A 19645-nucleotide genomic window follows, 5' to 3' on the forward strand; every position below is an offset into this window, starting at 1 on the left:
ACACAGTTTTCTCTCTGCACAAAGACAGGTCTGCATCCCGCAGCATTCGATCAATCAAGACGGGAGGGGGCGGGGGCTACATGATGCCCCTATGACAGATGGAGGAGGGAGGAGGACTCGGCCACGCTGTCACATTTGATTTTAAAAGGATTTTATGCATCTCTGTATTCATTCCGTTTCCCTCCTCTTCCTCACTTTTCCTCGTCATCCTCCTCTCGTTGCTCATTCCGGCTCGATTGGATCCGGATGACGCATGACTGCAAACAGAACGGAGGGCAAAAAAAAAAAAAAAAATGACGTTTCCATACCTGTCATTTAATGCCTCCTGGCTTGACTGGAGTAATAAAATAAATAAAAAAAACTTGCATTGAAGCAACCGGTGTGACAACAGCATGTGACAGATCACGCCGCCGCACTTATGAAGACGGGTTACGCGTGTGCAGCTGGAGAGCCGGGAGCTCGCCCTGCATCCGTCATGAGCTGACAGCAGCTCACGGAAAAATAGGGATGGATCGGGGGGGGCTCCGGTTTAAGGATTCCACTGCTGATGATTTGGTTTGAAATCAGTTCCAACTACAAGGTTTGTTCATTTCTTTTACGGATCAACACGGCCTCTTCAAAGATTCATTCTGAAAAAAAAGCTCTTTTGAACTTGTTCTTCAGGACAGTTTGAAAGAAAATAATAAGAACACACATTGTCCCATTACTTCAATTATACTCAAAACTGCATTTCTGAATATTTTTTATTACAAATCGTTATCAATTAGGAGGAGATGATAAAACGACTTAAAAAAAAAAGATCTTATTTGTTGTTACGTAACAAAATACGCTAGGTGGGCCATGAGCTCCCTGCTCTGGCTGATCCATGTACGTCTTTGTTTTCCTCGTTTAAGCTCCAAACTCCACAGCTGGATAGCTCTGATATTGGTTGCCATTTCTGTTGCACCGGTAATGTTAGCTTGTGTGTAGAAGTGTGAGGGGCTGTAAGCTAGTGGGAGTGTAAACAGAGAGCTCTCAATTATGGGTGACGGGAAGTGGGGGTGGGCTTACTCCACACCATTAGAAATTCAGCCACACCTCAGAATGGGAATTTCTAAAAAATACTGCTTCTCTTAAAATGTCAGCCTGGTTTTTGTTTTACAAGTTGCAAACAAAGTATACGTCATTGCAAATAGGCTAACGTGGCTAATGTGGCTAAGGTGGAGCGGTGTTGGATGCTTTTTTACGTGTTACTAACAAGGTGAAGAGTTAGGGGAGTCACAATAATATTTCTTTTGGCAGTATCGTTCTGTTTTTTTACGTGCTGCAAACAAGGTGGGATGTTATTGTAAATAGGCTAACACTGCTAACGTGGCTAACGTGGAGCAGTGTTGGACATTTTTTTACGTGTTACTAACAAGGTAAAGAGTTAACGTAGTGGCTAACGTGTAGCGTGTCACAAATAAGTTCCACGTTTACCATGGACCCAGTTAATAAAGTCTGACTGATTAATTTATTTTTGCTAATGTGCTTTAAGCTAGGTTCACATTGCCCTCTGCAACATATGTTCAAGCGATCACTTCCAGTGAAAAGTCAGTGTAAATGAGCGTCTCGGGCTTCCGCGTTCCAAACATGGGGTTTCTTCAAGTGTGGGTCCTTGGGCAAGACATACTTATGCTGCTGTTTAACTATGTAGCCAATAGAGGGGACCCAAGTCTCCCTGTGCCGGTCCCCAGCCTGGTTAAAATACAGGGTCCACTCAGGAAGGGTGGCGTGAAAATCGAACCACCTGTGTGAGTCAGTGAAAGCTGATTCGCTGTGGTGAAAAGATGTACCGAAAGGGGAACAAGGGCTTCTGCATTCAAAGCTCTCGTGTTCACGGGTCACTATCCAAGTTCCTATGACCACGTACAAAACGTGCGGCCGCCGAACGCGTGTCAAAAGGTGACAAAGCCGGGTCAATCAGGATTTGCCGGTGGCGTCCCTCTTAATTCACGGAAGTGCTAAAAATTTCACACCAATTTCACATCAGGCCTCTTCCAACTGTAGGGGGTGAACGCTAGTAACGGGTAGCGACAGTCCAGCTTGAACGCCGCGGGGTAAACGTTGTTCCAAGAATGCGTGTTTAGCGGGTTTTTGAACATGCGTCACATGCCCGGTGTGAACCAGCTTCAAGGTTCTGTGCGCCTTTTATATAACATTAGTTCAAATTGACCATTTATTGGCGGTGCCTTTATAATGTGGTGTGCCGTATAATGCGTTATGTCTTCCAAAATGACACAAAAGTTGTGATTTTGGTTAAAAACGGCAATATTAAAAGACCAGTGGGAACGCTTGAAAGTAGAACAAAAGATGATCGGTGTGGGACTTTTGACCACGACGATCCACGGTTAAGTGCTTCTTCATGTTCCAGTCTCTTTTTCAAGGCCTCTGAGTTTTTCCGTGGGATGCCGCTCAATCTTTTCCCGACATTTCCTCCTGGAGTCCGGGTGGTCAGCCTTCACCAGATGACTAATCGGTGGCGGTAAAAGCCCGGGCTAACTGCTGCATAAACGAGGATCGGCGTGCTTCGCCATCCATCACGGCGCCGCGGTTAACCTCTTCGGAGAGTGGCGGGCTGACAGCTCCCATGATGAAGGATGGTGCTTGGCGGGGGCTAACGAGTGCGGCCCGGCTTGCTTCGTCACATCTGTCCGAAAGCGACCTTCCCCCAGACGTGGCAGAGAGGGCCGCCAAGCAGGAGAGCCCCGCCTCCTCCGCCCGCACGCTGAGATATCTGGACGTACGAGGAGGCAGATGCTCCTCAAACAGCACGGATTACAGAGGAGGTGGGCTCCTCTCTGCAGCCATATTGTAGCGGCGCAGCAGAGGGACAGATTAAGACAAATTAGCTTCTGATGACTAAGAGGCTGGATTTGATGGAGGCGCGCGGCATTAGGCGATTCATCACCTCCTCCTTTTTTCTGTGTCTGGAGAAGGATGGAAAACAATCCCCAGTAGAGGATGAGTGATAAAATAAAAGGCGAAGAGCGCAATGAAGCCGCTGCCGTGAGGGGAAAAATTAGTAGCAAGGATGCCACAATTCTCGGTTTCTAACCGAATCCTATGTTACACCATTGAACTGAATCGAGGGGAAAAGGGAGTTGTTGCATCACAACTGCACACGGGTTTGCTTACGTAGAAAGTGTCAATTATGGGTGACAGGAAGTGAGGGTGGGCTTGCACCCGCCACATACTCAGAAACGCACCAACACACCTATTTGCCAATGAAAATGAATTTTGGGTAGTAAACAATCCCATTCAAAAAATGATGACATCACAGTGGGCAAAAAAAAAACAAAAAAAAACAAAGAAGAATGGGGCCAAAACCTCCCATGGAGCTAAAAAAATGGTTAAAATTAAAGTAATGAATTAATATTTATTAATATGTGTAATTATCCTAAGTTTGATAGGTCATTGTATGAATGTATAAACGATGATTGTATTGTTTTTGTGTATTATTCCTATTTGATTGCTTGAAATAAAACATTTCAAATCAAAATCAAAAAGTCACAAAACATGTGTTGGGGATATCCAAAAAAAGGAGTGAAATTATTATGGGATGGCCACAGGACCTATGATTTAGCGGTCATTTTATGTGAGCAAAACACGGGGAAAAACATTTTTTTCTTCGAGTCATCGTCACGAAGTTTCCCACAAACGCTGCCAGGCTAGGCCTACGACCACAACCCAAGTTACGCTGACCTTATATGTACAAAAGGTATTAATATTTAGAAGCACCTGTTTCATGATTGCAATTTGGTTCAAATTTTCTGGAATGATTTATATAAAATCAATAAAAAACTAAATCCTTATATTTTCATACTTTAACATTCAACGTGGGTGTATCAAACAAAGAAAAATCTATTCAGCTGTTTTCTATCAATCGTGTTATTTTTGGTGAATCTTTTATTCATAAATTACGTTTTATTTCAAAAACGATCTCCTGCTTTTTCATAAATCCCTTTTGAAAAATACATACTAAGAAAACTCTTGAAATGTTTATCGGTTTATCTGTATTAATGCCTTTGTTTCTTGTTTGCTTTATTTGCTTTAGTTTGGTTTTATATGTCTATGTTTTATTTAGTTTTATTACTTATTATTCTAATTTATGTTATTATTTATATTTTTTTCATCTGCTGTTTAGACTTTGCTCTAGTTTTCTATTTTTTTAACGTTCCAAATGGAAAAAATGCTGTGTAATTTAGATTTTGGCTATGAAAGAAAAAAACAACAACCCAGAAACAAAACAAATAAAATCTACGCTGACCTTTGACCTCTGGAAGATCTAAAAAAAAATTCCCAACAGCGTCACCCGTAAGCCCAGCTACAAATTCAAACTCCTTGTAGGGATTTCCATCTATTGCCTCCTGGAGCTTCATTGCAAAGCTGCTTGGAGGAAAATGTTGGAACGACACGCCGTTAGCGTGGATGTTCCCCCGCTGCTCACGTACATTTTTCCAGAATATTGCAAAGAACCGTCTTACGGAAATTCCCGTCTCAGGCTAAACAAAATGATATGACATTGGATATTTAGAATGTGGGCGTGGCTAGAAAATCTTGGTTGCTAAGGAAATCCAAAAATTTACTTTTTCTTCGAGATAAAAATTCATAGGCTTGCTCGTCACCCCCCCCGGCGACCAAAACATAAAATGGTTGCTATGGAGAAAAAAAAACAACAGACAAGCCGCCTTTTAGAAGAAAATTGTCGCCTACAACTCAGTGTGGCAGGAGGGGGAGAGTGAGGGGCGTGTAGCGGCTGTTCAGCCAATGAGAATGGGTCATGCTGAGGGTGGGGGGCGGGTACATGCAGCTGTATGTGTGTGGATGAAAAAACGAACCCCGCTGGTGGATGAGTGGTAAAATAAAAGGCGGGGAGCGCCATGACGCTGCTTTGAAGGGAAAAAAACGGAAACAAACTTTGGGAAAAATGCTCACATTTGGAGAAAAAGAGGAAATGAGGACAAATCTGCAGGTCTTTCACGGATTTAAAAAGCACAGAGTCTCCTGATAACGATGCCAAAAGCATGAGATAGAAATAAATAAGTATAAAAAGCAAAAACAGCTGACTGCTTTCTCTACTAGATGTGCGGCTGAAACAGCCCCCCCAGAACACACAGCCCGCTCCGTGTAAGTTTTGCATTCTTGCAAGGACCGGGCTAATCTTCTGCAGCTTACTCTGAGATTCAACAGCGCGGCGTAAACCTCTTTAATGCAGCAAATGGAGGGGAACTGGGCCGCCATCAAAGCCCAATCCAAAGCTTCCAGCTTAAAAGAGAGGCAAGATATCTATGGAAATGTGTTCCACACCCCCAACCCACATTTGGAAAATGTGTCTCAGACATTCAAACTAGAGACGTCAGTCTGTCGTCAAATGTGCTTGGTCAGAACAACAACAAAGTGTTTCTCTTTCGGCACAGAGCAGAGCTTCCTCCAGCCGGGGTGGATGGATGGGCGTTTCGCACCATCCACCACTCTGTCCCATTATCTTGTCCCTGAGGCCGCGAACAAGCGTTCAATTCCCACAATCCCCGTGGTAGTTCTTCCTGCTCTCCGGAAACCGCTGCAGGACGTTCGCTCCGTTGTCACGGCGAAGGCCTGAGGTACATAATCGTGTGTTTCACCTCCAACGCCGTAACACGCCATTATTAAAAATCAAGGCCGGTCCATCCGTCTGGTGGATTTATGGCGGACGGCGTGTTTTAGAGGACGCGCAGAGCGAGCGAGCGCTCGCCTCACCTTTCTTCACCAGCTGGATGTTGGCCTGCCGCCGCCCGTGGCTGTTCTCCACGTAGCACGAGTAGTTGCCCAGGTCGCTCTCCTCCAGGAAGTCGATGGTGAGAGAAATGGAGACTTCCTGTTCCCCGAGGTGTTCCCGGACGGTCCTGCAGGGGCAGCAGAGGCTGTTATTCAGAGGGCAAAAGAACTGCCACAAACTCCATTTATACGCTATAAAAGCATAAAAAAACAATTAAAAAAGAGACTCATTTCATGTTTTTTGTTTGTGTCCCACAGTATTCCTGGACGTCAAGAACATGATTGTTTTTGCAATTCAAAGACAAAACAAAAACAATGACTTCACTTCTGGAGAAACTGTAAAAAATAAATGGATGGAGCCAAAATGTTTAGTGTGGATAAAAAATATAATCAAAATCAACCAACGACACCAAAACACACATGTAGTAGTTCGCCAAAGGAATGTTTGAATCTATTATGGGATGGCCACAGGATCTATGGCTTAGCAGCCATAATGTGGCAGATTGTAAAATTTGGCTGTTTTCATATTTTAGCACAATATGGAAAAGGAAAACTTACAATAAAGTTACATTTACAACCACAGCCAAAGTTTTGTTGACCTTTGACCTCGGGAAGAGGCCGCCATCTGAATTAAAAAAAACATCACAGTGTGGGTTTTTTTTTTTTATCGGGTAGCTGTCAGGATTTTTTTTACTGCGTTGAATTTTTTTTTATATGTTATATGGGCAAAATATCTTGATCGGATCAATGGTTGGGTTAAGATTCAACCGTGTACATGGGATCAGAAAACCTTTTTTCCGATTAGAACAAACGTTCACATGGCCACACTTTCGGTCGGAATAAATCATTGGGGCATGCGCAGTAGTGTTGAAAATCCAGAAAGAGGAAATGAGTCCCACAGTAAACAAACCTAGCTGTCATGTACATTTATGCAGCAGCTCTGTAATATACAAGCCGATCTTCCAAACGTGCTTTTAATAATGTTATGAATACTATGAAGCGCCTGGTCGCTCATCATTTTATTTTTAATCCAAGTGGTTAGTGCTTTTTTTGTGGAATAAGAACGGATCTCCCAGGAGAGGCTAACACGCGCTAACAACATTAGCCTTGATGAACATAAACTCATGCGGGAAATTCTGCAATCTGCATCTTGGCTGCACGTAAATATGTGGGAATAACATCAGCCTTTATTTTGTCTGGACACGACTGGAAACACAAATCCACGTGATTGTTTGAACAGTTTCTAAGGACTGAGCGACATTTCTGCTTTGAAGAATTTGCACACCGCCCCAAAGCCGCTGTGTCAGCTGGAAGTCCGAGCTGTGGTTGGACACGCGGTTCTCCTGCGTCCGGCAGCCGCTAACCCAGAGCGGCGGGACGGATCACAGTCTGAAGTCTCCCGCACATAACAAAACAACAAAACGCACACGTAACAAAGCATCCTCCCTCCCCTCAAACACAAAGTTATTAATCCGGCTGCTCTGCTCAGAGACACAGTTCGCCCGGTCCACCGGCACCCGAGCCAGGACCGCACAGGGTCCAGACGTCACAGGGCACGAAGCCCCCCCCCCCCTCATGAGAGGTGCAAGAGGGGGGAGAGGCAAAGAGCAGGCGGGGCGAGGGGGGAGCGGCGTTTCTCACCGGTCCTGTTTGAGCTCCAAAGCTTTTTCTGGAGAAACACCGTCTATGCGTGACGTTAAACCAGAGCAGTAGTGACACACGATCGGAATGAACCGTTTACATGAACAACGATCGGATAAACACTCGGCATAACCCACCTATCTCGATCTGAAAGAAATTTTGATCCGAACGAGTCTGATTGGGGCAGAGTATTCCGAACGGCGTGTTTACATGACGCATTTGCCTTCTGATCAGGCATTCTTTCTGATTACTTTTGCCCATGTAAACGCAGCTGCTTTTGAGAACACTTAAAAAAACAGGTTTGCTGGGGAACTAAATCTATCGTGGTTAATTTAGTATAAGAAACTTTATTTAGGTTTCACCCAAAAAAGTTAGCTAAGCTGTTGTGCCAAACTTGTCTCAAACCGAAGCTTCATAATCTAAAATACGATGTCAGCAAAGAGAAAACTTCACCTAATGTGAAATTGAAACCCTCAGTGAAGGGGAGAGAGGGAAATCACTTTTGTTTTGCCGTTTCACTTCAGGACTCCAAAGCAAAAAAAACTACTGAATGGAACGAAGCAACAGAAGCAATCAGCTCTCTGCATTCAGAAACCCTGCAGAGGCTCAAAAAACTCAGCGGTGGAGGAAGATATGGAGGCTAAACGATGCATCGTCTTCCTCCAGGGCAGCAACGACGGCTGCCTTCCTTGCCCAGAGGAGACAGTTTGGTCTTTTAAGATTATTGCTAGCTGCACCTATTTGCAGCAATTTGCTGAAACAACAACAGGTTGGATGTAAATACCGATCTCCTTCATTTGCCCTGCGGGTACTTGTGTGGCAGACAGCAGATCTGAGTCTCTTGATGGCTCTAGTTGTCTTAATGGTGCGCAGCAACGTCTAAATATCACCTCCTCGTTTTATTTTGGAGCTCGAACATAAAAACAGTTTGAAAAAATGTGTCTTTTTCTGGTGTTTTGTCGTATAAAAAAGAAAAACAAATAATGAAGCTTGTAAAGCAACAGGAAGTGAAAGAAAATAGATTTTGGGAGTAATATATCCTGTCTGAGATATGTTGGATTTATTTACCTCTAAGAATTGCTTTCTACTTGCATAAAAAGTGAACCCTTTTAATGGCAAACTACAAACCAGTCCTCACCAATAAAGTGAAATGAAAACATTCGTCACAAACTGAGGAAAAGAAAAAACAGGGGGCAAAAACAGCAAATTTTTGCCTTCTGGGATACACAAACATGGAGTTTATAGGAGCACAGAGCAAAAATTACAGCTATTTCAAGCCTCTGTTTAATGATGCATGGACCTAATGGTGCGAAAAGGTGTAAGTGCCACTTGGGCTTTCATTCGCTGCTTGCTGCAGGGCTTTTGAATATGAAAACTCATCTAATTCTTGTTGATCAATGAGCCAGCTAAACAAAGCAGAAGTGTCGGGGATATAAAGAAAGGCTAAAATGCAATCCCCGCTGCCATGGCGATATCTTACATTAGCTCTACAAACTGGTAACACAGAAAAATCACTGGTGTTAGTGAGCACCCACAAACTAAAGCTATTACAAGGGATTACTTGGCAGGATTTGCTGGTTCATAAAAACCAATAATGAAGTACTTTTTGTTTTTCTTGGGATTTCTCGGCACATCCCAGGATTTGGGTTATGTACATGTGAGGGGGGAAACTAATTTAGTCCTTTCTCCTGATTCCTCGCTGTTCATCGCTCTCCATTGTGTGGCCACTCAGGCAGAGACGTGGGGCTTCACAAGGTTGAGATATAGATCCACGCTGATGGCTTTTTAAAGAGTCTGCCACCCATGTGGGACTCAGTGCACCTCAAACAAAGCACGAGCTGGCGTGGAAGAAAAAAAAAAGATAAAGAAAAGCAGACTCGCATCTATCATACTTGTTAGGGATAGACTTTATGTGAGGAGAGAAGTAGCGAGGAAAACTATTTTGACAGTGAATCCGAACGGAGGGGAAAGAGTCTGAAGCTGTGGCGTTCAGGAACGCACTAAACGTGGGTCTTTTAGCCCACGGTGTTCACACTGTAGAAGAAGGAAGGGGCTTCTTCTTCTTTTTATACTGTTTTACTAAAGCACCACCTACAGTTGGAAGAGCCTTGCTGTCAAAACACACAGCGGCGCAAATGTCGTAAATCTCGCTCCTAGCTTTTTCTTTTTCTTTCCGATATTTGAAAGACTTGTCATAGAATTCCAGACATAAACACTTATTAATTTCCTCTCCATGATTCATTTTCAAACAGTTGGTACTATCCTGAGTTAAAAAAGGAGGCCATCTATACACTACTATCAAATCCAAGTACCTGATTGGTCAAAGGTCGACCTGGTTTAACTTTCAACATGTGTTCAATAGCCACACGTTTTGTATGTAGAGCCCAAAAATGGTCGTAGGAACCTGTGTACCTCTGGATGAACGTAGGCTTTTTCATAGGTATTTTTGTCTTTCTAATTTTGTCAAGTGTTTCAACTACAGTTTACCTGAAAGTGTAGGTACATTGGGCAGGGAACCCTAAAGATGTTTATGTCTTTATTTGATTGGTTTTTTCAATGGAGCTGTGTGCAGATGAAATGCAGTTCCAACAGCTGCTAATTTGAGGGCAGTATTGTCTGAAATGATCTTCAACCCGGACTTAAATGGACAAGTAAACTGGAATTGAATTTCTCAAGGTTCTTTAGATGGATATTTAACCTCAGAGTGGATCAACTATGGTGGGAAAATGTACATGTCAGTAAATGTCAACTAGACCATTGCAGTCGGAACACCTCCAACATCTATAATATCTAATTTCACCCTTTACATCATGGTGACATCATATTGACTGGAGTTTAGTGCGTCCAACGCCAGAAATTCATAAAAAAAGGATCAAGTCCCCACGTTTCTGAGTGCAAAACCAAAATGGAGGTACCCATTACAGCCGTCTGGACTCCACCCATTGGTCCAGTCACCTACCAATCAAAGGAAAAATCACACCCCTTAAAAAAGGGGCTCTATTAACATCATTCAACCAAAAACTGCATCTAAATTGTTATAAATAGAAAAAAATATACCCCCCCATATAAATAAATAAATCCAGATGGTACGTTGATTTATTTTTTAACAAAGTTGGATTGTTTAACAAGGGAGTCGATGAAAATTCACTTCCTTTTGAAACCAGCCTCCAGTGTTCATTTGAGGAACTGCAACATTTAAGCAATTTCTTGCCAAGGACAAGAAAGTATACCCATCCACCCACCCACCCAGCCAGCCAGCCAGCCAGCCAGCCAGCCAGCCAGCCAGCCATCCATCCATCCATCCATCCACCCACCCTACACCCACCCAGCCAGCCAGCCAGCCAGCCAGCCATCCATCCACCCACCCACCCACCCACCCAGCCATCCATCCACCCACCCAGCCAGCCAGCCACCCACCCAGCCAGCCAGCCATCCATCCACCCACCCACCCACCCACCCTACACCCAGCCAGCCAGCCAGCCAGCCAGCCAGCCAGCCAGCCATCCACCCACCCACCCACCCACCCACCCAGCCATCCATCCACCCACCCACCCAGCCAGCCAGCCATCCATCCATCCATCCATCCACCCACCCACCCACCCACCCACCCAGCCAGCCAGCCAGCCAGCCAGCCAGCCAGCCATCCATCCATCCATCCATCCATCCATCCATCCATCCATCCATCCATCCATCCATCCAGCATTTCAAACTGAACAACACAGAATGGATGGCTTTAATAAGACCAATGATCCAGACCAAATACAAATCTACAATTCTAATCCATAAAATAGACTGTTGTCCGTGATGTGGTTTAAGCCATCAGACCCTGTGAGAGTTCTTTTTTAGAGCTCTGAAATTGGTGCAATGGTTCCGACAGACGTAGCTTGTGATCTGAAAGGCTCTTTGTGGCTGTACCAGACTCCTGCTGAAAACCCTGAAAGCTTGCTGGCCCCAAAACCCATAAAAACAGTGAATTAAGAAGCATTTTCAGGCTGCTGTTCTCACCCTGCTGCTTAGTGACCACCATCTGTAGCATAACGGAAAAATGAATGAAAACAAAATCCTCACGTTTGTCAAGGTAAAGGTCAGACAGAATGTTCTAGAATGCAGGCAGACTATATTTAGATGATTACTGTCATGTACACATGTACTGGCTTTAGCAGGGGGACACGTCTGGCACTGCAGAAGTTGAGTATGTTGTGTTACTGATGGCAGCCTTTGTTACTTTGGTCCAGGCTTTCTTCAGGTCATTCACTAGGTCCCCCATGGGGTTCTAGGGTTTCTGCTCACCATTCTTGTGATCATTTTGACCCCATGGTGTGAGATATGGCGGGGAGCCCCAGATGGAGGGAGATAATCAGTGGTATTGTATGTCTTCCATTTCCTAACAATTGCTCCTACAGTTCTCTTCACAGGAAGATGCGTCTCTATTGCAGGTTCAGTCTCCCAGCCTGGTGGAGGTCAACATTTTGGTTTCTGGTGTCCTCAGACAGCTCTTTGGTCTTGGTCAAAGTGGGGATTGGAGTTGTGGACAGGTGTCTTTTCTATAGAAAACCAGTTTAAACAGGAGCCATTAATACAGGTAACAAGTGGAGGACAGAGGATCCTCTGACAGAAGAAGTTACAGATCTGTGGGAGCCAGGAATCTTTCTTGTTTGTTGCTGAACAAAAACTTATTTTTACCATAATTTACGAAAAATTCATTAAAATCAGACAATGGGATTTTCTGGATTACGTTGATGCAAACTACAGGCCTCTCTCATCTTTTTAAGTGGAAAAACTTGCACAGTTGATAGCTGACTAAATACTTCTTTGCCCCGCTGTATCAGACCTTTGGAAGAAAAAAGCCCGGTGGAAGATTCACCAGCTTTGCACCGCTTTGACATTTCGCCTCTTCCACCCGTGAGTCCATGCACTAGTATCTGGAAGCGTCAGTCCAGAGTGAACACTGTATGCTAACAGCTTGATCAAGAACGTTCTTGACCGTGCCCTACAGTGTGTACGCAGCTTTAGAGATCAATCTATCAGAGTAATACTTGAAGTCAAAAAACTTTAAACATTTAAAGGACACTAAATGCCCAAATCGCAGGGAGACAAACTGTCTCCATTCAGAGCTACAGCTGCACGGCCTTCATGTCAGCCATGGGGTGGCGTGCCCTCACCTCAGAGACGGCAGGGGAAAAAAAAAAAAAAGTCTTGTTCTGCAGCCACAAAAATTTGTATCAACGCAGTAACTCAGTGGTGAAACATTGTGCCAAAAGCTCCATTTCATGTATTACAGGCAGCCCCTCGGGGGAATGCTCCCGTGTGATTAATTTCCATTTCAAAGCCGAGAGCTCATGGAATGATATCAGGGAGAGGATTTGAAGTGGTGCACATTCAAATGTGAGCACAAAAATAAAATAAAAAATGAGGCTCAGAGGGAGACGGTCTCCGGCAGTGCAACAAAACAAAAAAATACACTAGAATGTGGGTTTTTACTGTAAGCTGGGTCGCTTCTGAGCAGAAAAAAAAACCCTTTCAGAGTAACTCAGGGTCACTGATTTGATTTCTTCTTGTTACCTCATTTGACTATCGCACCAAAGCAGGTGTCTAACCGCATGTGGTGAGCCAGTCAGTTTTTTCTTCCTTCTCATCCTTATTACACCACCTACCCAATTCTGCCACCTCCGCTGCCCCCCTCCAGTCCTGCAGGCTCTAATTGGCCCGGTGTCCTTCACGACAGATAGCGGCGCTAAGAGCTGGACGGAGCAGGCGAGCGGGCTAATAGAGACATCTTGAAATGCCAGGTCACTGACGGGGCCGCTAACTCGCCTCCCAGCCTTGTCATGCTGCTTACAGTTAACCTTTTCATTAGACGGCGTTTGTCTGCGACAGGGATTTTCTAGTCACAGGTGTAGGCTGTCAGACGGGCGCGGTGGGGCAGGACATGAAAGGGTGTGAAATGGATCTATTTCTGTGAATCTAGTAGGAAAAGTAAAAAATAAAAGTTCTATTGACTACTAAGCTGTCCTGGGTTGGACCGCCATGTTCCCGGACGAGAACGGGGAATTTCCAGTTTCTACGTCTTGATCAAAAACGCTGCCACTTCAGGATAGGAACGTTGGAAGTTTATTAAATTTAAGCTTGACAAAAATTTGTAGAATCTAGTCAAAAATCAAGGTTGGGTTAAAGAGTTGGAAAAACGCTCATTCTTCCTGACACTTTACGGTTCAAAGACAGTACAACTTTCATGTCTGACTTCTAATTGAAGTAGTAACTGCACAGAAACTCTCTGTTCTTGGTCATAACAAGGAAATGCAGCAGACTAATACTATTTTCTTGCCCTTTGTAGGTTTATGTGCCGTTAGCTAAAGTATTCTCTCATTCGCTTTCCATACCGTTAGCATCTTATTATTTTTTTGTTTAAAGAGTTTGAAAATCCAGATTGTTTGTAGGCACTTTAACATTGGGAGTTGGGTCATCTGGACCCACTAAACAGTGCTCTGAACCTTTTTTCTTCAATGATTTGTGATCTTCATTGGGGGCCATGGATTACATGAAATCCTCTCCACCTTTATCCACCTTTGTCATGGTAGGGAGAACACGTCAATGTAAGGATCGGGTCATCTGGACCCCAAGGGTTAAATGAGTTGCAACCAGAAGATAAAACTTTTCATCCAAAGAAATTTTCTACCACTTTTCTTTTTACCTTTTCAAGTAAAAGGCCGCAATTTAATACGTGGAAATTGCACAAAATGTACAGCTGTGTGTGATGCAGCCTCATCAAGTAGCACTAGAAAGCAATGCTTCAGTCTGGGAAAAATAAACTGCATCCACTGCTGCCTTGGAATAAATATCCTTTTGGAACCACATCTATGGTTCTTTATAGCAAAAACAAAAACAGCTTTAGCATCCTGATGAAGCCAAGAAGTTGTGATGTCGATCCCACACAACAAATAAAGACGTTTCATTGAAAACCAACCCTGCTGAGTACCGCCCCCTGGTGGCCTTTTTATGTGCATCACAAAAACTTTCAAAACGTAAGAGTTTGGTTTGATAAGGCAAGTGATTAAAAGGAACAGATGCAAATATCTAAGTAATACACAACACATTAAATTTCCTTTAAACAGGAACCCTAAAACAGTCTGTAAACATCCCTTGATTTTAACTCCTCATATCTTAACAAAACCTTTCAGTCAGTTATAATTGTTAAAAGAGAATTTAAAAAAAAGAAAAAAAGAAAATCAACGAAGGAAAAAAAATTCTGAGTATTGGCAAATAAATCTGTTACTTTTAAATTGCCAATTGTCTTAAACAATCAGCCAACAATCTACTTCTTCCTCTTAACAAAATAAGAGGGATTAGTTCTTGTGCAAATCTCTGTAGATCAAACAGGAAATTCTTTTTTTAGGATAAACTCTTCTGGCTTTAAGCACAAACTGGCTCATTAGTGAAAATTATTAAAATGAACATACTGCTCTACTGACTTCAGAGGGCATTATATATTTGGGCTGTATTAAGTGCCTGTCACATATGAGACCACTAAAAAGTAAAAGCACAAAGTGACGCGATCACTTTTCCCTTTAGCTGCTGCTGTGTGATCCTCTCCAAACGTCCTTGAATGACTCAGACTTTTCCTGACACACGCTGTGAGGGAAATCAAAGAACCACCAACAATCATGAAAGAAATTATGCTAATTTCTGATGAAATGGAGCAAAATCAAACAAAGACAATGGAGTCTGGGCCCAGCTGGATGCTGGAGCAGCTTCAGTGAAGCAAACAGACCTCCAGTGGTCTTCCACATGCAGAGAACGTGGTGCTGTGCAGCTGCAGATGCACATGCAGCATTATGCACGCATGCATAAAGCATCCATGAAACTCTGCTAGGACTTCATTGTTTGGAGTGCTGATGTGAGATCCTGCAGATGTTTAAACAGATATTGAGCAGCAGCTCAGTTTGGTTTCCTGCTTTGATCACAGAAGTCCTAATGTGGGATTTCTTTAAAAGTATTTCTGCCCTGCAGCCGTCTCTGGACTACAAGGACCAGGTTTCTTCTTTCTTACTTTACCTTTCGGCAAAAACAAACTATGGGCATGTGAATGACACCCCCCCCCCCCCCCCTAAATAAAATGATGACATCACAGCAGGAAAAATGGATGGGCCTCAATTCTCTTTTTGGACTAAAAAAAAGTTAAAGATCCACAAACAAAACCAAAACACACATCAGGGACATCCATAGGTAGCTTTGAAATTGTTATGGTATGGATATTTTGCGGCAAAATGTGAAGTTTTAGTATTTTTTTTACATACCTGCCCAATGAGGCACAGGCTGCTAACTGAAGTCTACAGCGTTGACCTTTGACCTCAGGTAAAACCCACCATTTTGAATTTTCAAAATAAGACACCTTTAGTACCAGCTACAAAATTAAAACGACTCCTCTGAATTTCGAAGTATCCTTGGGATGCTACTTGGCTACTTACGTTTGTAGATTCAAACGGCGTCGGCGTGGCAAGTTCTATAGTGAAGATGTAATATTTGAATCCTTGGCTCAAGCTCAACGAAATGATATAACACACATTGTTAATATCTTAAAAATGTGGTCGTGGCTAACGAAAATCCTCAGTTGCTATGGAAATCTAAGAATTTACTTTTACCGATTCGTATAAAAATTACATCGATCCGTTTGTCACCCCTAGGAGAGCAAAACATAAAATGGTTGCTATGGAGATTAAACCTACAGACAAGACGCCATTTTGAAAAAAACGTATGTGCAGCTCTGACCAAGCTGACAGAGGCCAAAGGAGGGGGCAGTGAAGGGCCCGAATCAGCCGCTCAGAACGAGAGCGGCGAGGGTGGGTAACGCCTCCAAACTATGCACCCCTGCTAGCAGCTTTTATTTGACGTTTTCTGTTCTTTGTTTTTTTTTTTGAAGAGCATGTCTTTAATGTCCCCAGAGGTCTTGAAGATCTTACTTGATTTCGCTTTCGTGAATGCGTTCCTCGTCCAGATCTTCTATGAATTTATCCCCCTTCATCCAGTAGATGAGCGGACTGGCGTCTCCGCTGTAACCGAAGTACGCCCTGCACGTCAGGTTGATGGGACTTCCTGCGGGAGACCAGACAAACACACAAAGAAGGACATGAATTCATGCCCGATAACAAGATCTGAGGCTTCTTGAGAGCGGGCCGAGAGAAAAGTCGTTGTAATTGCTTTTTGTGTAGCATAATCCTCTCAAAAAAGTACAGAGTAAACAAACATAAATCAAGCAAATCTGTGGGTTTCTCAGATGGAACAAACATAATCTCCGTGACCTTTTTGACCTGCAGTTGAACAAAAAGGCTTAAAAAACTGCAGATTGTGTTTCGTGATGACTCCATCTTCATCCTGACTCACTTTCACCTCCACCTCCTCAAAAGTTGTACTTATTTATTCTGACTTAGAACCTGTAAGATGTTAGAATCCAACTTTCTGCACCGTCCATGAAAGCCATGAAATGCAGGTCTGATACGTTGGAATGAAGGGGCTTCAGTGAAAAAGCACAGCTTTCATAGACAACGCTGTCGGAAATATTTACTTGGTTCCTCAGGTGCAGCTGAAGGCCTCAGATGATGTTTAGCATTATTGAACTGGAGTGGTAATTAAAGGAGCTTTCTTTCAACTTTTGATGTGGCCCAGAGAAGAAAATTTATTAATCATCATCAGCAGCAGCAGCAGCAGCAATCAATGCTGCAGCGTGCTGACTTGAGTGCACCTCAATTTGACTGCAACAAGCATTTTCATGGGAGGAAAATACTCAATATGGCAGAATGATGGCATTTAGGAACCACCGAGGGAATGTGAGTGAGGCGGAGCTAAGAAAAAAAAAGATTAATAGGAAAATAAGGGATAAAATCAGAATGGATGGGATGAGTAAAAGAAAAACTATTAAACAGATAAGAACTTCTCTGGTTCTAGATATAACCTTTAAAAAAAACTTTTTTGGATCCAGTAAAATCATTTTCCCTTCAATTTCTAGTTCTTAAACTGTTCAAAGCTAAAATCAGCCGCATTCACACTTCAAAACGTTCCATGCAGTTCCAACAGCTGCCGTTAGAGGGCAGTATCACCGGAAAGAGATATGTTCTACTCCAGAGGTGACAATGTCTCAAAGATCTACCGCTATATATATATATATATATATATATATATATATATATATATATATATATAGTATTATGAGCAACTTTTATTTATTTTAGATCAACCTAAAAAGGAAAACAACACATTTCCACTAGAGAAAAACTAACCATAAGTGAGTTTGTGGGGATATAAATTGGATTAAAAAAAATTAAGGTGACCTTTGACAAACGTGGACAGAGTTAAAATCATTGTCAGTTTGTAACAATAAATGCACAAAACTTTGACTAAAACTGCATATTTATGCCGCTTTTATTTCTTTTAGTCACTGAAATTGTTTAAATGATGAAAAAAAACCGACATAATAGATTTCTGCCAACTTCTATCGAAGAGTTTTCCTTACAAATTTACTTATATTGATTTCTGACATCAAAAATCAACATTTTGCACCAAAAAGAGTCATCATTTCACAGATTTTATGATGATTTTTATAATAAAAACCTATTAGAATGAAAGTGAAAAAAGAGAAAAACTATGGATTGAAAGCTGTGGGATAATTCAGATCTACAGTCACCACCTGAGAAAAAGGAGGAAACAGAATCTAAGGGACAGAGAGACGTTTTTGGATGTGAAAAATCTAGAAAGTACTCGTCACTTTGGAGACGGGAACTCCAACTCGTTTCCACACATTCGGTGAAACAATGAGCGCAGGGATGGAAATGAGGCCGGCTCTGGGACAAAAGCAGGGACGATCCACATCATCAAAGCTCCAAAGTGCAGATGATCAAGGAGGCTCCACCAGCTGTGCGTCCAGAAAGGCGAAAAGGTGATTCGGCATCGCTTCATTAGCACGGCTTTCACGTTGGCCCCGTGGCGTCGACTCACAAGTCTGCGAGATGGGAGATAACCGCGGCACATAATTGGGTTCCTGCGCCTGTAGTTCAAAGATAATAGGGATTTTATTTTACCAAGGCCTGCTCTAATTTTGCCCTCTGGTACAGTCGAGCACTTTCAGATGATAGCTGCAGTGCTAACAGAGAAGATCTGGTTTGGAGGAGACTTTATGCGTTTGGTGTCATGGCTCAGCGGAAATACTGTCTTCAGCCGAGAGATAAGGGCTGGTGTTTGGGGAGGGAAACCCTGCCTCTCAGGTCCAGCAGGTGTCTCTGTGGTGCTGCAGAGCGCCACATAGCAGGAGAGGCTCTGAAAACAACAACAACAACAACAAAGCGGGAAAAGTAGCCGGAGTGTTTTGACAGCTGCAGACGGCGGTGAAGGAAAACACGGAGGCTTTAGTGCAACACCTTCGATGTCAGAAGTATTCTCCCGTGGATCCCGACAGCATGTGTTGTTTGCGGCGGTGACAAATCCGCTGTGGCGCCGGCACCAGCTGCACCCTCCAGGACGAGAGGAGACTCCTCTTGACTCCAAGTTCCTCCCCTGGCGGGTTATTCTGCGGCGGCTCAGCTGCAGAGGTGACGTGCTCGGTGTGGGAAATGCACAGGGATTAAACCAGGCATTTAAAACCCCAACCCCTGGTCTTGGTCAAAGTGAGTTTTAATGCGATTGTCTCTTCCACGGCATCTCCCCCCCCTGCCCCCGTGGAGCGTCCCCCCTCAGCCACTTTGGCTGCAGGACAGAGACGTCAGCAAAGATTCCCTCGGCTAAGCAGACGCTCAGGAAATTAGGAAGCCATAAACCATTTCATTTTTTTGTGCACGTGACGCGGGGGGGGGCACTTTGGTGTCGATGGATGAGAGGAAGAGATTGACGCGGGAACGGCGCGCACGGGAGGGAACAAACCGCTCTCTGCGCCAAAATGACAGCGTTCCAGCTCCGACTGAAGGCGCCGTGGTTGTTGCCCTTGTGCGCTGCAGACGACACAGATTATAGATCATCCACCGGCGTTTCCTTGATCTGATCACTTCTCATCTGTGACGTTTTAAATACATTTTTCTTGGTGAGACGGGAGGCTTTTCTGGAGTTAAATACAAGTCTCTCAGCATTTGATTCATTGTCACTTGGAAGAAAAAAAAAAACGCAAAAATCTGACATTTTCAGAAAAAAAAAATCACGAAGGCCTCAAAGTTTGCTTAATGTCAGTTGGAATTTTTTTTATTTTTTTCAG

At 43.4% G+C, this 19645-nt stretch overlaps 1 protein-coding gene and 1 long non-coding RNA gene across 9 annotated transcripts in view; one reads left to right on the plus strand and one right to left on the minus strand.

Annotated features, from left to right (window-relative positions):
* The window catches only part of LOC101172314 (interleukin-1 receptor accessory protein-like 1), a 466015-nt gene that overhangs the window by 23400 nt on the left and 422970 nt on the right, over positions 1 to 19645 (minus strand). For all 8 annotated transcript variants that reach the window (XM_078931990.1, XM_078931985.1, XM_078931989.1 and 5 more), the window contains 2 exons: positions 16374 to 16506; positions 5758 to 5903 (listed from right to left, as the gene is read on the minus strand). In XM_078931990.1, coding sequence (XP_078788116.1) covers positions 5758 to 5903; positions 16374 to 16506 — 279 coding nt within the window. The remainder of the gene's footprint in view (positions 1 to 5757; positions 5904 to 16373; positions 16507 to 19645) is intronic.
* LOC144984161 (uncharacterized) overlaps positions 18486 to 19645 on the plus strand; it is a 31895-nt gene continuing 30735 nt past the window's right edge. Inside the window, exon 1 of the long non-coding RNA XR_013647837.1 lies at positions 18486 to 19477. This is a non-coding gene — a long non-coding RNA (uncharacterized LOC144984161). The remainder of the gene's footprint in view (positions 19478 to 19645) is intronic.

Source organism: Oryzias latipes, chromosome 2, assembly GCF_053564925.1.
Source record: "Oryzias latipes strain Hd-rR chromosome 2, Olatipes_Hd-rR_3.1".
Taxonomy (NCBI): domain Eukaryota; kingdom Metazoa; phylum Chordata; class Actinopteri; order Beloniformes; family Adrianichthyidae; genus Oryzias; species Oryzias latipes.